The sequence below is a fragment of the Mirounga leonina genome, unplaced genomic scaffold, assembly GCF_011800145.1.
Source record: "Mirounga leonina isolate KUSES-001 unplaced genomic scaffold, KU_Mleo_1.0 Mir_173, whole genome shotgun sequence".
Lineage (NCBI taxonomy): Eukaryota > Metazoa > Chordata > Mammalia > Carnivora > Phocidae > Mirounga > Mirounga leonina.
Window position 1 is genome coordinate 51,315,229 of NW_023270447.1, and position 24,339 is coordinate 51,339,567.

The following is a 24,339-nucleotide window of genomic DNA, read 5'->3' on the forward strand; positions in this document are numbered from 1 at the left end:
TTTCAGGTCTTTGATAGGAAAAGCTCTAAATGCTTTCACTTCCCATATGTCTGTTTACTGCAGGATTTTATGTTGCATGGGGTTTATCAATTTTCAAGAAAAAGTGTGGGAGCTTGATTATCCTAAAATTTTCAGTCCGATACTAATATAGCAATGAGGAGAAAGAAATGAGAGATTCTGACTTCCAGGTTTAAATCAATGTGTACTGCCCCTAAACACATTACTTTCTTCTCTACTTATAAGCCTGTCATCATTAAGAAGATTGTATGTATCACTAAGATTTATTTGGCCTGGCATTGAATGGAGACTTATTTTGTATCCTTCTAGTGTTTTCTTGTGTTTTTTTCCTTTTTTGAGATTTTCCTAGCAAACTTGTAGTATGACCCAGAATGCTGGGAAAATAACTAACTACTATAAATGTTTCTGGAAACTTCAGGTACTTTTATAACATCCACTATTTAACAGTTTTTAACAATTGATGTGATGTCTGTAAGTCATTTTTGCTTCTTCATTAAAGCTGTTCTCCCCAGGAACTCGAAGTCATTTGGGTCCCTGTATGTTAGATGGACTTAAAATTTATTAACTGTCTACTCTCGGTTAGCCAGTTTGATGAGAGATTTATACCCATTATCCCTAATTGTCACAACCATGCAAAGTAGGATTTTACAGTTGAGGCTCTGAAAGGTTAAGTGACTTGCCTAAGGTCACATAGCTAAGAAGTAGTGGAGTGGTAGGAATTCAGTCCTAAAACTGGCTACAGTGTGCTGCCTTCTCTTAATAAAGTTGTATTAAAAATATTTAATTTACTTATTTCACTGATTTCTTTTGGCCCTCTGAATTACTGTGCTTTGCAGTTCAGGAAAAAGCAGCGTGTGTTTTAAGAAATTAGATGAATTAAGAAGCTCACATAGCCTTTCAGTCTGGTATTTGCAACTGGAAGATAGAAATCTCATTTTAATGACTTTTTTGAATTAATTATTTGTTGCAAGAAAGTAGAATATCTGTAAGTAGTTATTTTAAAATTCCAATATAGTTACCAATTAACTTTCTTAAAAAATGCAGGTGCATAATTTGTCTGGGTTCAAATACAAGAGACGTATGTTATGTTAACAGCAAAGCTAATTAGAGCCAACCTGGTCATTTTTAGAGTGTGGGCTCTGGAACTGTACAAGCCTGGGTTCCATTCCCAGCTCCACTTTTACTCTATGTGTATCTTTGCTGATCACTTAACTTCTCGTGACTTCATTTTGTCAACTGTAAAAAAAAAAAACAACAAAAAACGCCTCACACCTTACAGAGCTGGTGTGAGGATTAAAGATAATGTATGTGGCACTCTTAGCACATAAAACCAGTTTGGTACATATAGTATCTGAATAACGGTGCTAAATAATGAGAATAGTTAGCTTGACTTAGCTCTGGGAAAGAAAATGCATATATTCTATAAATAGTATCATTGAGGTCCCTTCTGATTATTTAGCTGGCATTCAGTTTGGTGGGGAGCACCATTTCCTTGTGCTCTAAATCAGAGGAGATACATTTCAGATAAGCTTGCCAATCATTTGAGATACATAGAGCATGAAATATTTACTTAGAATAATAGTATTATCTAGTACATGAAACACTTAGTTGGAATAAGGATATGATTCTTTTTTTTTTTTTTGAAGATTTTATTTATTTATTTGAGACAGAGAGAATGAGAGACAGAGAGCATGAGAGGGGGGAGGGTCAGAGGGAGAAGCAGACTCCCTGCCGAGCAGGGAGCCCGATGCGGGACTCGATCCCGGGACTCCAGGATCACGACCTGAGCCGAAGGCAGTCGCCCAACCGACTGAGCCACTCAGGCGCCCAAGGATATGATTCTTAATAGCTACCAATTGAGCCCCTACTCTGTGCTGGACATTGTATAATACCTTAAGTGTTAGCGTGGTGTCTGGTACTTTGTGGGTGCTCATTAAATATATTATTATTATGCTGATTTATTAGATAGTTTAGCATAATATTCATGATATTGTGGACATAAAATGTATAATCCTCATCATAGTCAAGATTGACATAAGAGCATTGTCCCCATCTTACAACCAAGGAAACTGAGACTGAGAGAGATTGTCACTTGCCCAAGGTTGTACAGAGCAAGTGGTGGGGCTGAGCTTCAAAGCAGGACTGATTCCTGGACCTAGGCTCTTTGCAGCATGCCCTACTCTCTTTTGAAAATGAGCCTGGAGGGCTTACTGGCTTGGTTTACGAAAAGAAAACCTACCTGAAAATGAAATGGCGTGCAATATAGCTCATACTAATGAGCTCAAGCTTCCTCTGTGCAGTATAAGGAGGTATGTGATGCTCCAAATACCTGAGAGAATTCTTCCACTGTTTTACAAAGCTGCAAAAGCTACTCAGGTATGAAATTTATCTTAATTGTTAAAATTCTTTCAGTTTCACCTTAACAATAAATGCAACTAGAACTCAGGTCCAAAAACACCCTAGCTTCAAAATTATATGTAACACTTGTTTAATGTCAGACTGCAGCCGTCTCTTCTAAATGGGTGTTGCTGCTGCATACGTCTTACTAATCCTTCTGCTGGAAAGAAATGCACACCTTTCTCTTCCATTGATCGCTAACTGGTATATGCACATGCTGTTTGCTTCCTTATTAGGTGCCCGCCAATTTGTACACAGTGGATCACACAGTAAGTTGAAGGGGCTCCCCCACATATACTGGTTTGTGTCAAATACTGTATGTACTTCATCTAACAAAAGCCTGTTGAAGACATTGTTATTGGTCTTATTAAGCAGTTAACATTTCCCCCGTAATGAAGAATCGACCCTATCCTGAGCTCCCATAGATAGGCAATGATGCCTGTAGCTATTGTTTTCTGTTTTAAAAAAATCTATTATTGTGATTAACACTACTACCATTTATTGAGCACCATCTGTGTCCCAGGCACTATACCGGGAATAGCTATGTTCCAGCATTGTTGAGGGGTTTGGAGATAATTTATAGCTATTATCTGCTCTTCTGATAAGAAAACTGAGATTTAGATCAGTAAAGTAACTTGTGCAGCGTCACTCACCTGAACGATTTTAATCCAGGTCTGGCTGGTTCCAGAGCCCTTTCCCATATGCCACACTTGCTCTTGTTTGTATTTTCAGTTAAAGTAAGCCAAGTTTAAAAGCGCCTTTCATGTAAGCATTTTTATAGATGTATGCCTCACTTTGTGGGGGCCTTTATGGCCCTATTTGCCATGTGAAGCTAGTCATGATACTTTTTCCTGAGAAGCCTGATGATTTGTATAAATATTTATGTGGCAGAGGTATGCCATTCATCCTAAGATACTTGCTTACTCATTTCTACCTCTGTTAAAGTTCTGATTATGTCACTGTTATTTTTATTTTCAAATTTTTCCCACAAAGTGTAACCTTGGAATATGGGAAAAGGGTATAGTTTTTTTTTTTACCCACTAGGCTTCTTTCTTGGGTATCACTTTTAAAATAAGAAACTAAAACCTCTTTACATGGCAGAGGTCTTCGGTATTACCTGGCTCTTATCATATTTCTTTCTTTCTAAAAGTTACAAACTTTTATTGCACATTTTATAATAAACCCTACTAACTTTGTTTTCTTTTTGACCTTTTTTTCCCCCTGAGGAAAAAATACTATTTTTTTTTTTTTTTTGTAATCCTCCTTCTTCTTGAACTCCCTAGGAAGAGGAGTTGTACGCATGTCAGAGAGGTTGCAGGCTGTTTTCAATTTGTCAGTTTGTGGATGATGGAATTGATTTAAATCGGACCAAAATGGAATGTGAATCTGGTAAGATGCTATGCTAACAGTATATAACATTGTGGTTTTTTGGGGGTTGTGTTATGCTCCTTACATGTTTTCCTCAGAAAATGACAAGCATATTGTTTAAACTAATTTTAGCATATTTTAATTATTATGAGGTTTGAGTTTTATCAGCTGCTGCTAGAAATTTCATGGACTATCAGTTTCATCTCTAGGTTTCCCCGCTATAGGAAAGTAGAGCATTCCTATGAAACCTTTCCTGAGCCAAAATGGCATAAAGCAAAGAAGCAATTACCATTAATTTACATGGAAAAATTTTTGAGTGTTCTCAGTCCCCCAAAATAACCTCTCCTAGGCTTTTCTGATACCCCAGGACACACCTTGCTAAGGAGGCACAACGTAAATCAAGATAAAACACAGATGCTCACAGACACCGGTCAAAGCTCTGGCGGCGGGATGCGGAGCAGCGTTCCCCGGGGAGGAGCTTGGTGGTGCCTCTCTTGCTGCTGGGGTGTGCGTGCTGCCTCTGCAATGGCTCGCTGCAAAACAAATGCTGAACTTTGTTTTCGCTTTCTTTTTCATCAAAGCATGAATCCTCTTTGGATTTCTTTTGGTTAGCAAAAATAGGTATGAACTCCTGAAAAGTGGGGGCTACTCCTATTTGTTGAGACAATGTTGATTTTGTACCGTGGGTAGGACACCTTTGTGTAACCAAGCATTCGGTTTAAATGCAGTAGTGATTACCCTTCTCATAATTCATCACTACCTTTTCAATGGGTAGTATAATTTCCCTAAGCCTTTCAATCATAGGCCAGTTGATTTAGCTCAAGTTTTTTTTCCACTGAATCAGGCCTTTGACTCACTATTTAATAGTGTATTCTTTGTGGGTCATGCCGATAAAAGAAGTAACCAGAGTCTGTCATCTCTTAAATCACTGTTCTTACCTTTTGCTGAAAGGGATGTGGTTAATGAAAGAACCCTGTAATCAAGACAAAATTGACATTTAACTTTTCAAAGAAACTATATTGGAATTTTCTCCATTCATTACATTATGCTGTTTATTCAGTGTAGCAGGAGGTATCTTTTTCCACATCACTATGCCCTGACTCCTGTCTAGTCTCCTTGATTTCATGACCTTATTTTTTATGGCTCAGTCTCCTAACTGGCCATCTTTATATGTGCATAATGATGTTCAATTTATTATCTAGCACCTTTGAGAAGTATATTACAAATACATGACTGGGTCGGAAAGAAAAATAAAATTGTTACGGTGGTAAAGTGTTATATATCACAAGAAAGAACTGGCTCTAGTGAACTAAATGAAGAGGGTGTGTACCCATCTTAACTTTGGAATCCTGCTGTAGAACACTTTCTAAGTTCAGTTTCTCAGAATTTAGGGTGTTAAACTGATTGTTTTGTTTTTCTTTGCTATGGGAATACCCTTGAGTCTCAGCAGAGTGATCCAATTCTTAACGGTAATGTCACACATTTGTGTAAATCACTAAAATACATTGTTCAACTCCGTGAAGTATGGCATTTCCATTTTAAGCATATAGAAATCAACAGTTGGAGAGGTTAAACAGCATGGCCCAGGACACATACACAGCCAAATGTGTATGGAGCCCAACTTCAGGATGCCAGACTGTGTTTTTTCCACTTTGCAAACCTTAGCGGTGAGGATCCCCTTATTATGAATGTCATCATCTAGCCTGAGCCTGAGTGTGTAATCAGTAGATTTATACTGGAAACATCTGACGTGTGGGAGGTAGAAGATAACGGGGTTTATTAAGATAGTACATTTGCTACTATTATCAAATTTTGAAAATTCATATTGATGAAATTCATATTGATGAAATGCTTTTTAAGTAAAAGAAATTTTTTTTATAAAACGCCAAATCCCTTCTTTTCTATCCTTCCCCTTTTTCTTTCCTTCCCTTTTTCTCCTCTCCTTCGTCTCTCTCTTTCTCCTTGTAATTTGACTGTTTTTCTCTTACAGCATGTACAGAAGCATATTCCCAATCTGATGAGCAATATGCTTGCCATCTTGGTTGCCAGAATCAGCTGCCATTCGCTGAACTGAGACAAGAACAAGTATGAAACAAATACTGCCTTTCAGAATTGCCTGCTTAAATTGCACTGACTTGTATTGAAATGTTTATCGCCCACTAGATACTGTTTTAGTGTTATATTTTATAGTTTTCAGCAAACAAATTATATGTTTGCAAATAGAAAAGTCAATTGCATAATTACTTTTGTGTAATGCTTTACTGTTAAAAGTTACATTCATATCCATAATCTCTTTCGTTTTTTTTCTCTCGGTCCAGTGATGATATTATCCCCATTTTGCATATGAAAAAACTGAGGCTCAGAGAAGTGGATAGTTGAGAGTCATTTTTTTTCACCCCAACTGCCATTGCCTTAACTTAGATCATCATTCCTTTCTCATCTGTATTACTAAACTTGCAAACTATTTTTCCACTTCACCCTCTTCTGTCCATCCTTTAGTATGTGTTCAGATATTTATTTTCTAAATGGAAATCTCATCATGTCATTCTCCTGTCTTACATGCTTCAGGACCCCCTCCCCAATTACATACTGGGTTAAGTCCAAACTGCTTATCGTGGCCTGGCTCCTGATTACCTCTCTTAGGCCATCTCTTTTCCCCACCCCTCATACTCTATACTCCAAACATACTGGATAAAGTTTGTTAATTTTATTAACTTCTGCATAGAAAGTACAGCTACATGGTATAGAACTCAGAAGGTAAAAAGAGTATGTAGTGAAAAATCTCCTACCCCTGTATCTCCTAGCCATTCAGTTTTCCTCTTAATGTAGCCAGGGTTACCAAGAAAGACATATTTTATGCATGTACAAGAATATATATATATTCCTTCTTTTGTAAAATACAAGTATACATAAAGAGTGTCTACTCATTCTGTTTTTCATTGTACAATCCATTTTGTGGATGTATCATAATTTATTTAAGCAATCTCTTATTTGGACATGTTGGTTGTTTCTAATCTTTTTCACTTATAAGCGATGTTGCATACTTCACACATTTATATCTATAGAATAAAATCATAGTAGAATTGCTGAGCAAGAGGTATCTGTATTTTAATTTTGAGAAGTAGAGCAAAATTGCCCTCTTTGGAATTTGTACCAATTTTTAAAATTGAGATATAATTCACATACTATAAAATTCACCCTTGTGAAGTATTCAATTCGGTAGTTGTTAGTATGTTCACAAAGTTGTGCAACCATCATCACTATCTAATTGCAAGCATTTTTATCACCCCAAAAAGAAATCCCATACCCACTTCTTTCCTTCTTCCCCAACTCCCAACAATGTATCACTTTTAATATATTTTAAATTTGTGTTGGTCTTACTGTGAGTAATGTTAAACATGTTTTCTAATTTTTAAGAGATTTTTTTTTCTCTTAGTTGTATACATACTGAATAGTTCTTAATTTTTATATGATGAGTTAATTCATGGTTTTGTTCCTTCTACTCCCCATCCTTCTACTGAATCCCCTTGATTCAGGGCAGATATCATTTCTTTTGTGAAGCCTTCTTAACCCCTTCTCACCTTGGTTTGGGTTAGGTGCCTTTCTCCATACACATGTATTACCCTGTTTTTAACCTCTGTCCTATATAGATTACACAGTTTAAGCACAGGTATATGTTGATGAATAAAATACACATGGTCCCTGATCTCCTAAAATGTATAATCTCAGTGAATACTTGTTTGGTGAATTAATCAATGAAAAATTTCACAGCTATTAGTGGGAAAATTGGATCATGAATATAGATCTTTTGATTCTACAAACTGATCTCTTACTCCATAATGCCTCTCTTTTGAAATATAGCAGAACCAAAGCCATCCCTAGAGTGCAGCAAATGGTATCCCATACTTGTGCTTTAGAGGGGCCCACTGCTGCTAAATAAGTGAAAAAGTCAGAATTTGGGGAACATGATCACCATTCATGTTAAAATCGGTAGTTTACTATATATATTCAGCGCATAGGTTTTCCCCTCACCCTGCCCTGCTATCAGATGTCTCACATTTTATGCATATATTCTTTTGGTTGGCTTTTTTTCCTTCCCCTTTTCCACTGATGTTCATTATAGCATGATGTATTTACATAAAAGCGTTAAAGATGAGAATGGTAGAATTTGTCCTTCCCCCTTCCACCTCTTGAGACCTTGCTAATCCTTATTTAATCAAATCTTAAGATTCAAAAGCCTGTTATTCTGATAGAGGTAATAGGTAGTTTATATGTGGGTATGGTGGCAAATTAAAGTAGCCTGGGATCTTAAGCTTTATCACAGTTCATTTGCATAGGAAACTAGGAGTTTAATGCTAGTTATTATGGTAGAATCACTTTTTATTCCCTGTCCCTAGATTTGGGGAATCTTAATTAAGTTTGTTCTCTTGAATATACATATATAAAAATAATAGATTTCTCATGATTTACCTTTTTTTTTTTTTTTAAAGCTCATGTCCCTGATGCCAAAAATGCATCTCCTCTTCCCTCTAACTCTGGTAAGGTCATTCTGGAGTGACATGATGGACTCTGCTCAGAGCTTCATAACCTCTTCATGGACTTTTTATCTTCAAGCTGATGATGGAAAAATAGTTATATTCCAGGTAATAACTGTGCTTCATAAATTCATCTAAATACTGACAATAGTAAGTGTACATGTCTTAAATGAGTGTCTTGGCATAGAGCCATATACATCATCAAATAGTAATTACTGATTTGGCCTACATTAAACATTGGGCATCAAGACACAGTGAGACTTCCCTCTGCCCATCGGAAGCCTATCTCAAGCCCATGGTCCTTCTAACAAGAACTCTGAGTCTTCTAAATTTTATAGTGGTTAAATTGATAAAATGAAACCTTTAGATATGAGAGATAAGAGTAATGAATATACTTTGAATGTAAATAATGGCATGAATATATATATCACATATGGATATTGAAGAAGAGGAATATACATCATTTTTAGTTTTTTGTAGTGCTTTTCTTCATAACTCTTGTAGGAGTTTATTGAAGAAGCATATTGCCTCCTAGAGAAGTAACTTCTCCTACCTCATTACTGACCATGTGATGTGATGATAATAACTGCTTTTCTTAAAGGTTCTTATGTACTAGGCGTTCACATATGTTATCTCAAATCTTTAAACACCTTCATGAGGTTGTATTATCCCTATTTTATTGATAAGGAAACCAAGAGTCTAACTTTTTAAGGTCACCCTGCCGGTAAGTAACAGAATTAGGCTTCAGACTCAGGTTATTTTCATTCCCAGGCTTATATCCCACCCTACCATGCTATCTTCCTTTTAATTTGGTAGTTAAATTCCTCAAATGTACCACAAACTATCTTGTGGCACTTTCTCTCAGGTAATAATTAAAGTAAACCTTTTAATTATTATTGCTAATAGAATGGCTCACTGTAAGGCTAGTATGTGGCATTATCCTGAGTCTTAGGTCGTCTATACATAATTTGGTAATAAGTAAAACACAGAAGGAATTTTTTCTCTTTAAATACATGAGTAATTTCTGTGTACTAAAGCTAATTAGCTTAAAGCTTAAGTTGAATCTCAGAGTGGAGCCCTCATTCATTCCTGATTAGATGTGAGATGAGCTTTGTTTCTCTCTTTGTATTAACTTCTGTGTAACTAGACGGGAGAAACCCCTGCTCCAGAGGATCTGTCCTATATGGAGGATGTAGAGCATGGAGTATTTAGCTATAATGTATGAATTACTCATACTTAGGGAAAAATGGAATGTTTCAGATGAGAAAAATAGAGATAATAGATGTTTAGCCCAGAATTTTGGCAGTCCGCTAAATTATTCTTGATCAACTAGAATTAGAATTCATTTTTGCAGGGTATGATATTTAATGCAGTATGTTGTAATTTGTCCCTGCTTTTTAATTTATTTTTAATGTTGTCAGAAAGTTAAACTGACTAAATACTTGACGATGCCAGAAATCTGTCTGTTTCTTTGCAAGGCAGTGGATCTGATGTTTAGGAAGTGCAATTAAAATACATTGTGGCTAATGTGTTTTATTTTTTATACCAAACTTCTGTTACTTTTTCTCAATTTGAGTGTTTATACAGATGATGTGTTATAGAACTTGTTACTGAGAAAAGCATAAGAAGTAGAAATGGCTTAATTGCTTTCATTATCATTTTAGTCTAAGCCAGAAATCCAGTATGCACCACAGTTGGAGCAGGAGCCTACAAATTGGAAAGAATCGTCGCTAAGCAAAATGTCCTGTAAGTTTTATTTCAAGTAGCTTGGGATAACAACACTAGCAAATCTGGTTGTGGTCTGGAATTGGTTGTATGATTGTTCTTACACTAACAGAAAGTGAACAAATAATTTCTAAACAGTGGTTCTCAAACTTTAGAGTGCATTAGGATCTGGAGAGCTTGTTAAAACAGATTTCTGATCCCTACTTCCAAAGTTTCCAATTTACTAGGTCTAGGATAGGACCTGAGAATTTGTATTTCTAACAAGTTCCCAGATTTTGTTGATACTGTTGGTTAGGGGATCACACTTTGAGAATCAGTATTCTAAAGACATGTAGCTTGCTTTGAAGGATATTTTGACTATGAACTAATGAAGTATTCTGATATTTCTGATATGCTAACTGAATAGTGAAACTATCCCAAAAGTGTGAGTTCTTGTTCTATTTTTATTTCCATGCTAGAAATAAATTTTAACTTATAGGAATGTATAATATCAACCTAAAGCTGAGCTTACCTTTTAAAATGTTCATACCTTATTTTAGATACTGATTTAATTAACTTTCTAATTATCTTGTAATTAGATAGAATTAAACAGAATGTAATTAAACAGAAAGTAGCAATGTCAACAAGAATTTGAAAATAAAATAGGAAATCCATAATGTGGTAGAATATTCATTTGGTGTTTAACATGCCAGAGGAACTTGCATTCCTTATCAGTGTATCAGATTACACTTACAAAAGCAACTGGGTATCTGTACAGTCTGTATATCTAGGAGTAGTTTTGAGACTAGCTTTTGGGATATAGGATATCATAAATTGTACCTTGTTATTTCAACAGATCTGCAAATGAGAAGTTCACAAACACATAGGAACTATCTTGAAGATGGAGAAAGTGATGGCTTTTTAAGATGTCTGTCTCTGTATGTATTCCTGTTTATTTATATGTATCAGTGATAAAATCTGGCTTGTATCAGACAGATGCATTCCTTTTTATTATTTTAAAATTATATCAGCTGCTAAAAAATTGTTTACCTTTTTCCTACCAACTTGTACTTTTGGATACTTTAGTTTGTTTAAAAGGTAATACACATACTACTATAATAAAACCCAAGCAGGTAGTTTTTTTCACAATACAGAAGCATTCTTGTTCTTGTTAAGATTCCCTGATTTATGTTAAGAAATGTGCTTCTCCAGACATTTAAATTAAGCTTTAAAGTATGTCTGAGTGGTTTGGGGTTGGATTTTTGTTTTTATCTACATGACAGCACATGAGGCTAGGGAGAGTAGGTAAGGGGTATAGATTAAGGAGAGCTTTGTATTCTGTGCTAAGGAGTGTCAACTCTATGCCAAGGATCCTTAAAGATGGCAGGGGAAAGTAGGCAGGCAGGGGTAATGGGTACCTTATGCTCTCCTAGGAAGGCGTATCAAGCCTTCTGAGAGCGAGGGGGGTTTTATTAAAATATGTATGCTTCTCCTCCTCCAAAGAATTCTGATATGAGCTCTCCTCCTATAGCACCCCCCCCCCAAAAAAAAGAAGAAAGAGAAAGACAGTGGCCCATAGCACTTACTGATAATTATCTACTGTGTCAGATACCAGACCAAGCATTTGAGTAGAAGTGGTAAACAAATGCTTGCCCTCACAGTGTGTATACTCTAGTGGGCTCTTCTGTCTCAAGTGTAACACTACAGTAGTCCAAACTGCCTGCTTCCTATAATTTCTTACAATAAAATAGTTTCTTGACAGGTTTTATCAGGTATCAGCAGGGTTATTTTGGCACCTAAAAATTAATTCCTTTTACCAAACAAAGGCTTTAAAGACTGGGTAAAGGGTGCCTGGGTGGCTCAGTTGGTTAAGCGACTGCCTTCGGCTCAGGTCATGATCCCGAAGTCCCGGGATCGAGTCCCACATCGGGCTCCCTGCTCAGCGGGGAGTCTGCTTCTCCCTCTAACCCTACCCCCTCTTGCGCTCTCTCTCTCACTCTCTCTCTCTCTCAAATAAATAAATAAAATCTTTAAAAAAAAAAAAAAAAGACTGGGTAAGAAGAATGAGGATTTAACTTTAAATTTTCCCTTCCTTTCATTTCTAAACCTGCTTTTGACCTTGGCAGAATACAGGCATAATTCTTCTGTCTCTGATATTTAGGATTTTTGTTGCAGTTTGCTGGTCTTATGAAACCTAAGTAATCACTTAATCTTAAGTTACAGTTACAGTTTATTCTCAATACTGTACTGCCTGGCAGCTTACTGGTGACTTATATACCCTTTAGCATTTTGTCATTATATTTTATGTTCTTTTAAATCTAACATTTTAAAAGTAATTTTGTAAATGTTTAATTTAGGAAATAACTTTTTAACTAGAGCTTTAATGCCTAGAAGTTTCTGTGCACAAACATGAATTATAATACTATTCTACATTTTAATAAAAAATAACTTTTTTTCCAATGCTTTTTCCCTTCAGTGAGCTCATTTGACTCTTAGAACAGTACCCTGTGATAAGTAGGTGGGTCAGAGGTGAATTACCCACCCCTAAGATTATGTATCCACTACGTTAAAGTTCAAACCTAGCTTTTTTAATTCTGCAACTTCTACTCATCCTGTTCTGCCATAGGTGTCTGTTTCCTAGAGGGTCATGAGTTTTTCATGATGGCATGCAAGATCACCTAGCCAGTCAATGGAATCTGGTCTTTTGACTCTTAACTGCAGTGCTTTTTATTGTACTACGTAGCTGTTATGGAGGTACCCTTAGCTTCCAGAATGGAAACTGAGGTGAACTCATTTTTTCAATTGCCATTTCTTTTTGGGAGAGTCTGTTATGTGCCAGGAACTGTTTCAGGGACTTGGGACCTAAAGAAAGATGTTCAATCTCTGCCTCTATGGAGTTCTCAGGTCTAGCATGGTAGAGACAAATATGCAAACAATGAACAAGCAATGATGATTGCTATATATTATACATACCTCTCATATACATAGTACAAGGAGTATACCTTCAAAAGGGAGGATTGACAGAGGACATAGAAATAAATCTTAAATAATGAACAGAGATTTTTGCTAGTTGTAACAGATTTCTTTAATTTTTTTTTCAGCTATGCTGGCTTCCTACTAAATATATAAAGTATATTAATATGTATGGAGAGTCAGGAGAATCAGAGACCAAACTGGGTGGACAGGAACTAGATAGGAGCAGGAAAGTAATCAAATCTAAGTATTGGGAAGAGGTGTCTATGTGAAGGATAGAAGATCAGGTTGGAGAGCTTGGTAAATCCTGCAAGCAGTTATGAACTAGGGTGATGGACAAGGGGAACAAGAGATAATGGAGATAGTTGAGAATCTGTAGGATTGTTTTTTTGTGGAAGTGGAAGAAGCAGATGGACTCTAAAATGAGCCCCAGTTTTCTGGCTTAAGTTGTTACTGGAATCCAGATATCAAATATATCCTTCTCATTTCATGGAAGGAAATACCTTAGTACTCGGGTTAGGGCTGGAATATGTAAAGTGGGTGTTTTTTCATTAAAAATATTTTTTACTCTGTTATCTTTTTGAATTGGAATACTTAAAACATCATATAGGCGTTCCCTGCTTTTAGATGCAGTGCATTTTCCAATGTCCACCTCTTTTGCTGGGAGACAGTGACTGTGCATACCTTTTCCTTAGCATGTTCAAGTGTTGGCAAACCATCAAGTGAATGGGTTATGGTGGTAAGTATAGACATTTTATCAGGCAGTATTGGATGAGCACAGATGTGAAAATCAGACTACCTTCAGGAGTTATCACAGTTTTTTAGAACTGGATTATTAAATATTTAAAAATAGCTTGACTTTTTCTTATTTTTTGAGTCTTAATCTATAGTTTGGCAAACAATAGGTCAATTATGGGAAAAACATCAGTTGCTAATCCTTGTAACTGGCCAAATTTATGATATTTTAAACGTAAGAAAAATATAACTATCTCTTTACTAAGATATGCTATAATGGGTACAAAATGCCTCATAATAGATGTGCTCTTGTAAATTGAAATATAAGTAAATTGTGGCAAATTAATTATATTAACTATTCGAGGGAAGCTAACTTCTAGAAGCCTGTTGTGCATCTTTTTATAAAATAAATGATCATTTCATAATGTACCTGTTCTATACCTTAAATCTTTGAGATCCTGGGTTTTCTTAAAGCAAGTATCACTATAGTGCCTTGCAAAATAATGTATGACATATGAATAGCAGCATACAATTTATAGAACACTTTGATTTGCATTATCTCATTTAGTAATTAAAAAAGACCTTTGACAGTAATTTGCTTTAATTTTATATATTTAGCAAAAAGTCAGTATATCTGATTTTTTAAATTATAGAAGTGATAGCCATATTCCAGAAACCTGAGAAATGGAGGACCCTAATAAAAAAGTTATTATAATATTTCCTTCTCTGGGTACATTTTTAAAATAGTTTTAAAGGTAGTACACATGAAGTTTTATTTGTATTATTAAACTAAGTGCATAAGGTTGATTGCTTTTCATTATTAAGAATCTGTCTTTTATATTATGAAATTTTAACCTGACTAACTTGTTTTTTAGTAACTCTGGGTGGATTTTAACCACGACCCTTGTCCTCTCGGTGATGGTATTGCTCTGGATCTGTTGTGCGACCGTCGCTACGGCTATGGAGCAGTATGTTCCCTCTGAGGTAGGTTTAATCCAAGCCCTTGGGCCGTTTGAACGCTGAGCCATGTGATTTACCATTTTAAATGCCCGTTTGTTAACTAGAAAAACAAGGCCTCTCTCCTAATGGAAGGAGAGAAGATGAGGTGGTTTTAATCCCACATGGAAATGGCAGGTTTGTAGCACGAGAATCACTGTCCCCAGTTTTCCATGACACTAACTACCGGAGTGCCGTATAAGTTGGCTGGTCTGAGTAAGGGGTCTCTCTCTCCTCCCTGGTTTTCTGAGCCTAAAAAGAACCTGTTGACACCAGTTTCTAAGATGATCTGTAAGAAGAAAGATTTGTAGAACTACTTAAAATTTTAAATTAATTGCCACAAATGTTAAGGAGTAATTGCTGCTTTAGAAGCAGCAAGGCTAGAGTATTTGATTTTTGAGTTAGTATGTGCTGGTATCTAACCCTGAGAGAGATGGAAAACTCTTGTGACTTCTTCTGACCCAAGAAACCGAACTGTGTAAAGGATTTTTGTTTTGGGAAAAGGCTATAATTTGGTGAGTCAGCTTAGCTTTCAAGAAAGGAAAGTTATTTATGTAACTAAATAGAGGATAATAATGTGTATGGACATCAAATCCAACTGAAATACACTTTAGTTTTCTTGTGCCTCCAAAGTGTAATAGAAAAATATTTAAAAGAAGAAAGGAAAGAAATTAAAATAGAATCTAATAATAACTAGCATGTGCCTAGCATGGTGCTTAAACAACAGTCTTATCTTAGAAGGCTATAAAGATAGCTTTTTAAATAGGTTTACATATGAGTAATGATTATGATAATATTATATTTTGTGTTTTTTATTAAGATGCTATGTGATATAAGCAGCTAGAAACTGGAACAGGATAATGTTGGTCACTAACATTTATAGAGTTCTTTAAAATTTACAAAATATTTTCATTTATCTGCCATGTCCAGCAATACTCTAGAGCAGGTTTTGTTATTCACTTTATAGATCAGTAAATAGGCTTATAATGCCTAGGTAACTTTCCTGGGTTTGCACAGCTGTGAAAGTATTGAAACTGGAATTCAGCTCATGTCTTTTGACTTGCAACTCCTGTCTTTTTCCTATATACTATCTTTCCTATGGCTGATAAGGTGGCACAAATAATAAATATATAAAGTGTTAAGGAAAGCAGAGTCTGTGTGCTGAGATTATCAGGGAGGGCTTTTGGATAAGAGGATCTTGACCTAAATTTTGAAAAATGGGTAGTAAGGCTTGGATTAGCAGAGAGAGAGGAGAGTGTATAATTTTCCCAGTTACAGACAAGAAAAAGCTATCAGGTGGGGCGCCTGGGTGGCTCAGTCAGTTAAGTGTCCAACTCTTTGATTTCAACTCAGGTCATGATCTTGGGGTCATGAGATCGAGCCCCACTTCAGGCTCCATGCTGGCTGTGGAGCCTGCTTAAGATTCTCTCTCTCCCTCTGCTCTTCCCCACCCCCCTCCATGCTTGTGCTCTCTCTCTTTCTCTCACTCTCTCTCTCAAAAAAAAAAAAAAAAAAAATAAGCTATCAAGGAAGGACTATAAGGAATTGACTTGGTAAGAAGAACTTAAATTAGGAAATCAAATGGATAAATTTAGACAGGATTGGGAAGAACTTGGAATTGTGGAAGTATTAAAGAATAGGTAGATTTCTATAGAACTCATCTGTTTATGATATGAGTATACAGATAACATCCTGTTTCTGCATTACCTATTTGTGTTATTGTTTAGTTTTGATGTCCATATTGTAATCATTTTGATGTTCCTGATAAAACTGAAATTACTTACCTTATAGGAATGCCTTTGCCTGTTACTTCTTTTGAGCTGCCCTATGCTCTCTACATCCTCATACTAATAAATCCTATTGACCCCCACCCACCCTGTGGTACTTTGTTCCTTCCTTTTTGTTCATCAGTACAGTTCCTTTTCCTTACTCCCCGGGTGCCCTTTGTCAAAGAAAAATTCCATAGAGATTGGTCCAGTTATTGTCAGGAAAGACTGGATGGCTGACTTAGGTGGAATTTACCTTGATCAATCCACCACAGCCTGGATCCTGGTCCCCAGGCCTACTGACTGATGTCGAGCACTTTCTCCCAGGCACTGTTCTCAATGTTTTATCTGAATTAGCACATTCAGTCCTTTCAGTAACTTGTGAGATGGCTGCTATTATTATCCCCATTTTCCAGATATGAAGACTGCAAAAGAAGAGTGTATAATTGCCCCAGTATCACTTACTAGTAGTGGCAGAATCAGAATTTTAACCCAGGTAATCTGACTCAAAAGCCAGTACCCTGAAGTTTCTTTAATTAGCCTGAAATCATAAATAGGAGAGTTGATGTTGTGTTTCATTCAGGAGCTGATCTCCTGTGTGCCCTCTTTGACACTAGGAAGATAGATAACCACCTGGACCACATGGTTCATGTTTTTGAGCCAGGATCCTCAAATTCTCTCTTATGCAAACAGTTCTCAGATGGGCATCTCATGGGTTTTCCTCTCTTATCTCCTTACGTGATTTAATGGCAATGACCTCTTCTCATTGTGGCTTTGGTTACATCTTACAGACCTGGGGGTCTTTCCCTCCCTTTCAGATGACTCTTGAGCTTCTCTTCCTTTCAGATCTTTGTCAGTGCTCTAAATTTTGTTTTGATAGTATAGCTTTAATTCTGTGAGAAATTCTCTCCTGTTTTCCAAGTTCTTTGGGAAACACCTCACTATTCCCACATACGCCCCTTGGCCCCTGTGATCATAAAGCTTAAGGCATCAGCACTACACACAGAGTCCTGTTGGCAGCTGTTATATTCCCCCTAGATATCTGCCATATGGATGTTTCTTCCTTGCCCCTCTCTAGAACTCTACTACGTATCCTTAACAATCAAAATTATGGCTACACCCTCAAAAGGCCTGTACTTTTCTAAGGAGATATATTTTTCTGGAAAAATGTATGGAAAACAGCCCTTTAGATTCACTGCTTTTAGGCTTTATTTCCTATGTGAAACCCCCTTTGGCTAGGTAATAATGTTTCAACTATTGCTTTTTCATTATAAAAATTCTTTATTTTTACTGTAGAAATTTGTAAAGTATATACAAAGAAGCAGAAAGAAAAATCACTTATCATCCAAAACTACTGTAGTGTTTCCATTTTATTTTATTTTTTTAAAGATTTTATTTATTTGAGAGAGAGAGAATGAATGGGAGGGAGAGGGAGAGAGAATCTGAGGTAGACTCCACACTGAGTGTAGAGCCCGACACAGGGCTCCATCCCACAATCGACAGATCATGACCTGAGCCAAAACCAAGAGTCGGATGCTTAACCAGCTGAGCCACCCAGGCGCCCCTGTAGTGTTTCCATTGTAGTGGATTTCTTTTCAGCATAAATAATTTTTAATACATACTAATATTTTGGTTCTTGTTTTAAAACATATTACAGTATAAATACTCTGTCCCTGGTGTTTTTTCCTCTGTTTACTGTAAAAATAGCTGAAAATTTAGCATACCAAAGTTACACAGTTTTATTGGCCAAAAGCCAACTCTTTTTCACTTTCATAAAACCTTCTCATTGATTTTATTATTGAAACATAAATTATTTTTGACCCCTTTCCATAGTAACATAAGACTTCATTTTAAGTTCTACAAGTATAATTCATGTGTGAGCAATATTATTTATATTTTGTTATATTATCTACATATATGATCCTGTGTGTTTGTAGGAAATCATAAGCCTGCTGAGAGAATGTGTGTCTCTTCAGTACTGACCTGGTATCTGGGAGCTCAAACATGAAATAGAACAAGCTTCCTTTTTAGTCACTATAAAGTTTAAAATGGTGGCAATAAAGATCAGGAGTGTGATCTTAGAAACTTAGGAGCAGCTTTGTTTTTCTTGTATAGGAAAGCTCTGTAATAATTTATCTTTAGCCTGCTTTGCACATAGTAGGTACTCATCATATATCATTTGATTATAATGACCAGAAAAAGTTGGCAAAGAATTTCATTTCTTTGGTTGATCTTAAAGCAGTGTCATTTTTGAGTGACTTGACTTATAAAGATTTCTTCTCATTTCTCTACTTTTTTTTCTTTTTCACATTTTTTATGTCATTTTTGAAACTTTATGGGATGACACTTTCTCTTGTTGAGCTATCTGTTTAAGATAAAGAGTTGTCATTCATAGTGGTCCTAGTTGGGCACGTCAATCTTGACATGTGAGAACAGGATGCAGCAGTATTGGATATTTCTTCCTAGAGATCAGGCAGAAATTTGCTATTGCAACAGGTGGTGATATAGATGCTTCCTCGGTGTTATCTCATCATCTGTGTGCTTCCTTTTTAATTATTTGTCAAGATCGTGATCCTCTGATTTCATGTGGTCAGTTAAAAAGGGTTTTAGCTTTCTTGAGCTGCTCCCATGCAGTCCCTGCCCACCCTGGTCTATAGTGCTTGCAGCTTTTCTCCTTTATGATGCCTGAGGAAGTGCACCATGGAGAGGAGGAGGTGGAGACTTGCCTTCCAGACAGAAATTGCCCAGTTCATGTTTCTTGTCATCAATACCTTCTGTTCCAAGGAGGAAATTTTCCTTTGGGAATTGATCAGTAGTGCATGGACAAGTTTCTCTATCAGAGCCTGACAGACCCTTCTAAGTTGGACAGTGTTAAAAAACTGAAACCCCTAGGAATACACCCTGACTCCGGTGGACACAGGCCTTTACATAACCAAAGCTGACCTCATAAATAATTTGGGAGCCATTGCCAAGTTGGGTACTAAAGCATTTATGGAGCCTCTTTAGGCTGATGCAGACCTCTCTGTGATTGGACAGTTTGGTGTTGGCTGTTATTCTGCCTCCATGGTGGCAGAGAAAGTGACTGTGATCACAAAGGATAGTGATGATGAGCAGTGTGCCTGGGAGTCTTCTGCTGGAGCTCCCTCACTATATATGTGGACCATGATGAGCCCATTGGCCGGGCTACCAAAGTGGTCCTCCACCTTAAAGAAGACCAGAGTACTTGGGAGAGGCTGGTCAAAGAAGTGGTGAAGAAGCACTCACAGTTATCCCATCACCCTTTATTTGGAGAAGGAACAAGAGAAAGAAATCATTGATAGTGAGGCAGAGGAATAGAAAGGTGAGAAAGGAGATAAAGATAATGAGAAACCCAAGACTGAAGATGTGGGCTCAGGTGAGGAGGATGATAGCAGGAAGGACAACAAAAAGAGAACAAAGAAGATTAAGGAGAAATGTATTTATCAGGAAGAACTGAACAAGACAGGCTCATTTGGACCAGAAACTCTGGTGACATCACCCAGGGGGAATATGGAGGGTTCTACAAGAGTCCTACCAATGACTGGGAAGACCACTTGGTAGTCAAGCACTTATCTCTAGAAGGTGAGTTAGAGTTTAGAGCATTGCTGTTCATTCCCTGTTGGGCTCCTTTTGATTTCTGAGAACAAGAATAAAAAGAACAATATCAGACTCAGTCTGCTGTCTGTTCATCATGGACAGCTATGATGAATTGATAAGAGAGTATCTCAACTTCATCCATGGTTGTGGTTGACTCTGAGTACCCGCCCCTGAACATTGCCCATGAAACACTACAACAGAGCAAAATCTCCAAGGTCATTTGCAAAAATACTGTGAACATGTGCCTTGAGCTCTTTGAGCTGGCAGAAGACAAGGAGAACTATATAAGAAATTGTATGAGCCAGTCTCTAAAAATTTAAAAGCTTAGAATCCATGGACTAATTGGCTACTCCTTTCTGAGCTGCTGTGTTACCACACCTCCTAGTCTAGAAAGGAGAGGACTTCTCTTTCAGAATATGTCTCTCACATGAAGCAGACCCAGAAGTCCACCTGTTACATCACTGGTGAGAGCAAAGAGCAGGTTGTCAACTCTGCTCTTGTGGAGCAAATGCAGAAGCAGGGCTTTGAGGTAGTTTAGATAACCGAGCCTATTGACGTATACTGCGTGCAGCAGCTCAAGGAGTTTGATGTGAAGAGCCTGGTCTCCTGTTACCAAGGAGGGCGTGGAGCTGCCTGAGAATGAAGAGGAGAAGAAGAAAGTGGAGGAGAACAAGGCCGTTTGAAAACCTCTGCAAATTCATGAAAGAAATCTTAGATAAGAAGGGGACAATTTCTGGGGCACCTGGGTGGCTCAGTCAGTTAAGCGTACAACTCTTGATTTCGGCTCAGGTCATGGTCTCAGGGTCCTGAGATCGAGCCCTGCATAAAGTTCCACGCTCAGCAGGGAGTCTACTTGAGGATTCTCTCTCTTAAATAAATAAATCTAAAAAAAAAAAAAAAAAAAAAGGTGACAGTTTCCAATAGGCTTAGGTCTTCACCCTGCTGCATTGTGACTAGCACCTACACTTGGACAGCTAACATGGAGCACATCAGAAAAGCCCAGGCACTTTGGGATAACTCTGCAACGGGCTGTAGGATGACCAGAAAGCACCTGGAGCTCAACCCTGACCACCCCATTGTGGAGACACTGCAGCAGAAGGCAGAGGCCGACAAGAATGACAAGGTCATCAAGGACTTGGTGGTGCTCGTGTTTGAAACGACACTTCTCTCTTCCGGCTTCTCACTTGAGGATCCCCAGACCCACTCCAGCAGTTATCCACTTCATGGTCAAGTAAGGGCTGGGCATTGATACAGATGAAGTGACAGCACAGAAACCCAGCGCTGCTCTTCCTGATGAGATCCTCCCCCTTGAGGCTGATGAGGGATGCCTTTCTCGTGGAACAAGTAGATTAGGAGTTTCTACCTGCAGACCTTGTGCCCTCTGTATAGTGTCCCCATGGCTTCCCCAGTGGCCTTGAGTGGCCCTGGCCCACCTGGTTCCCTCTGCTGATTCCAAGTGGGTTTTTCCCCTCCTGTCTTTCTGTCTAAGGCAGGATACAAGGGCCTTGAGCGCTATCTTTTCCCACATATGACATTGGGTTTGGATGTGTGTTGTGGGGTTTTTGTTTATTTTGTTAGGAAATCAAAGATGTGAAATAAAGAAGATGCAGTTTTATACAAAAAAGAAGAAGAAGAAGAAGAAGGGTTTTGGAAGATTCCTAATAACATTGACGTTAGTAAATCACATACATTTATGAATAACTTACTATGTGCCAGGCTATGTTCAAGGGACTAGAGATACAATTGAGAATATTATGATCAAGATGGAATGAAATGAAATGATGAAGGCTTCCAAGATTCAGGAAGTAGGGTGAATATGTCTTAAATTGTAATAAGCATTATTTTCTTTGTCTTTAAAAAAAAAAAGACCAAGAACCTTACTGTTCAGAAGTGTTAAGTCTGCTAAAAGAGTCAGAAAATCAGAAAACAATGTAAGTGCCACAGTTTTTAAATCCAAATTCTGTTAAGAAGCTGAGTTTTGGAGATTTAAGCAGCTTTCCCGAGCTCGTGTAACTGGCTAATGGCAGAGCCAGGCCCAAAGCCCACTGCATACTTACTAATTTACTTGTTAACTTTTAGAAGTAATATGTGTGACCTCAATTGTCTTCTTTTTCTTCACTTCTCAGATAAATCAGTTAATAGTTTAAGCAATTTTTCTAAGTAATTACCACATTTTAATTTTATCTTCTATATAATTTTTATCTTCTGTTGGAATTTTATCTCGTTTCTTGTTTTATCAACTTTAGACATTATCTGAGGTCTTCTTACTGAAAAATGAGGAACTTGGTTTGCTCATACTATCTCCCACATCACCTTCATCTCTTCACATTCTGGTTTTTGTAATGTAAATTTTATAGACTTTTAGTGATTTCTCTGTAAATTCCAGCTGACTCCTCATTACTTCCTTTCCTTCCCTCTTTCTTCCCATACTCTCAATTTTCATTAATTATGACCCTTGACAATAAAATGCAAATGTTAATTCTTCGGTATATATACTTCAATGCTTTGCTACTGGTTGACTTGGAAAATTAAAATCCAGTAGACAGCATTTACAATATTATGACTATGTAAGTATTCAAAATAGAACCAAATACAGTGGTGAATAGAGTCACATAAAAGCAAATAGAAAACTGAATTACTTAAAACTTTCCCAAGGGAGTCTTCCAACTATCTCTGCTTAATGGAATCTTTTTTTGTTTTGTCCTAGTTTTCTTCCCATTTTCTAAGTCCTCTCAACTGCTGCTGTTTCTTGTATTCTATGTGTTTTGCTTTCTTGAATTACTTTTGCTGGAGTACTTTCTTAAGTAATTTTTTTCATAAAGGACGCTTGGGTGGTAAACTTATCAAGTTAATACTGTTGAAAATCTCTCTGTTGTACTCTTGTATTTAATTGGTAATTTGAGAATGCAGAATAGACACAAAATCAATATACATACTACAGATTATCCATATGCTCTCATTCATTTCTCCGCACACATTTTACACTTTCTTCCTGTTCTAGATAGCTTCTTCCATGTCGATGTTTGAAATCATTGCAACAGTTCCTGGTTGCTGTTTCAAGGTCTTTAAATGCTGTTTGGTAAAGTTGTGAAAGTTTTTCTTTCCCAGTGTCCCAGAGCAAATTATCACACGTTAATTCTGAGTTTTAAGGAGGCCACATTATGTCAGCTTTATGCCCAATCCATCAACCACTGAATTTGTCTGGAAGATACTCTTACTGGAAAAGCGTAAGGTACTGGGCTCCCTCGTTGTTGCAGGATAGTTGTTGCCTTGAAACTGTAGGCATCAGGCCACATCTGAAACATGTTCAAGTCAGCACCCATCATGACAGTCACTTTTAGAACATTTTCATTACACCAAAAAGAAACCTCGGACTCATTAGTAGTCACTCCCACTGCCTCCCAAGGACCGCCACCACCACCCTGAGCCATAAACACCCAAAATGTGGTCTCTCATGACTGATGTCTTTCACTTTGCATAATGTGTTCAAGGTTCATCCATGCTGTAGCATGTAGCAGTGTTGGTAGATGCTTAATCTCTTGAAAGTCCTCGTTATTCAGCATCTTTTAAAAAATACTTTTCCAATATCAAGTACTTCTAGGTGGTTTTTGCTTTATAATCTAGTCAGTTTCCCTGTTAATAATGTCAGCACTTCAGTTGTTAACTGATAGATTCAGAGATTTGTTGCTGTATGAGTTAACGACATCTACCCATTCTGTAGTAAAAACTTCTCACTTTGCTTTTCTGCATCTAGGAGATAGACCTAATCCAAATAGACCTACTTTCAAAAGATGTTAGACATAACTATTACAGTCCAGGGAGTTTTATGCTGTTTACATTGATTCTTTTTTTGTAGTATTTTCTTGGATATGATAGAAACAATTTGAGGAGCTTTTATATATTTCTGAAGAGATTTGTATCTGTGTTAAAGTGTTTCATGTATATTCTTTGTTCTACTCATAGCCTTTTGAAATATCTTTTTCCAATGTGTTAAGTCAAAACTTACCCCAAATCATTTGATCACTTGTTCAGAGAGCTAAGATCTTAAAGGAATTGATCGCCTAACACATCGAACATCCAGAATCAGTGCTCTTGGTTTGACCACACTAACTCCATTTAAACCTGAGCAATTTTTCTTGATACTTAGTTGTTATCTTTCTAAGTATTTTAAGTTGGGACATGTGGAAAAGTTTTCTTTGGCCATTTATTGGAAGCTGAATCACATATCAGTA

General features: G+C 37.1%; 1 protein-coding gene and 1 pseudogene across 3 annotated transcripts in view; both read left to right on the forward strand.

Moving 5' to 3' along the window:
• The window catches only part of TMEM59 (transmembrane protein 59), a 30,827-nt gene that overhangs the window by 1,488 nt on the left and 5,000 nt on the right, over positions 1–24,339 (forward strand). Inside the window, exons 2-8 of one of the 2 annotated variants that reach the window (XM_035018488.1) lie at positions 2,652–2,684; positions 3,699–3,804; positions 5,774–5,868; positions 8,274–8,426; positions 9,983–10,064; positions 10,879–10,960; positions 14,606–14,714. In XM_035018488.1, the coding sequence (XP_034874379.1) occupies positions 2,652–2,684; positions 3,699–3,804; positions 5,774–5,868; positions 8,274–8,426; positions 9,983–10,064; positions 10,879–10,960; positions 14,606–14,714 (660 nt within the window). The remainder of the gene's footprint in view (positions 1–2,651; positions 2,685–3,698; positions 3,805–5,773; positions 5,869–8,273; positions 8,427–9,982; positions 10,065–10,878; positions 10,961–14,605; positions 14,715–24,339) is intronic. The other variant, XM_035018489.1, reaches the window with a different exon arrangement.
• LOC118019383 lies at positions 17,990–23,455 on the forward strand (annotated as a pseudogene). The gene is made up of 2 exons (XR_004681670.1): positions 17,990–20,824; positions 21,000–23,455. The product of XR_004681670.1 is annotated as a heat shock protein HSP 90-beta-like (transcript).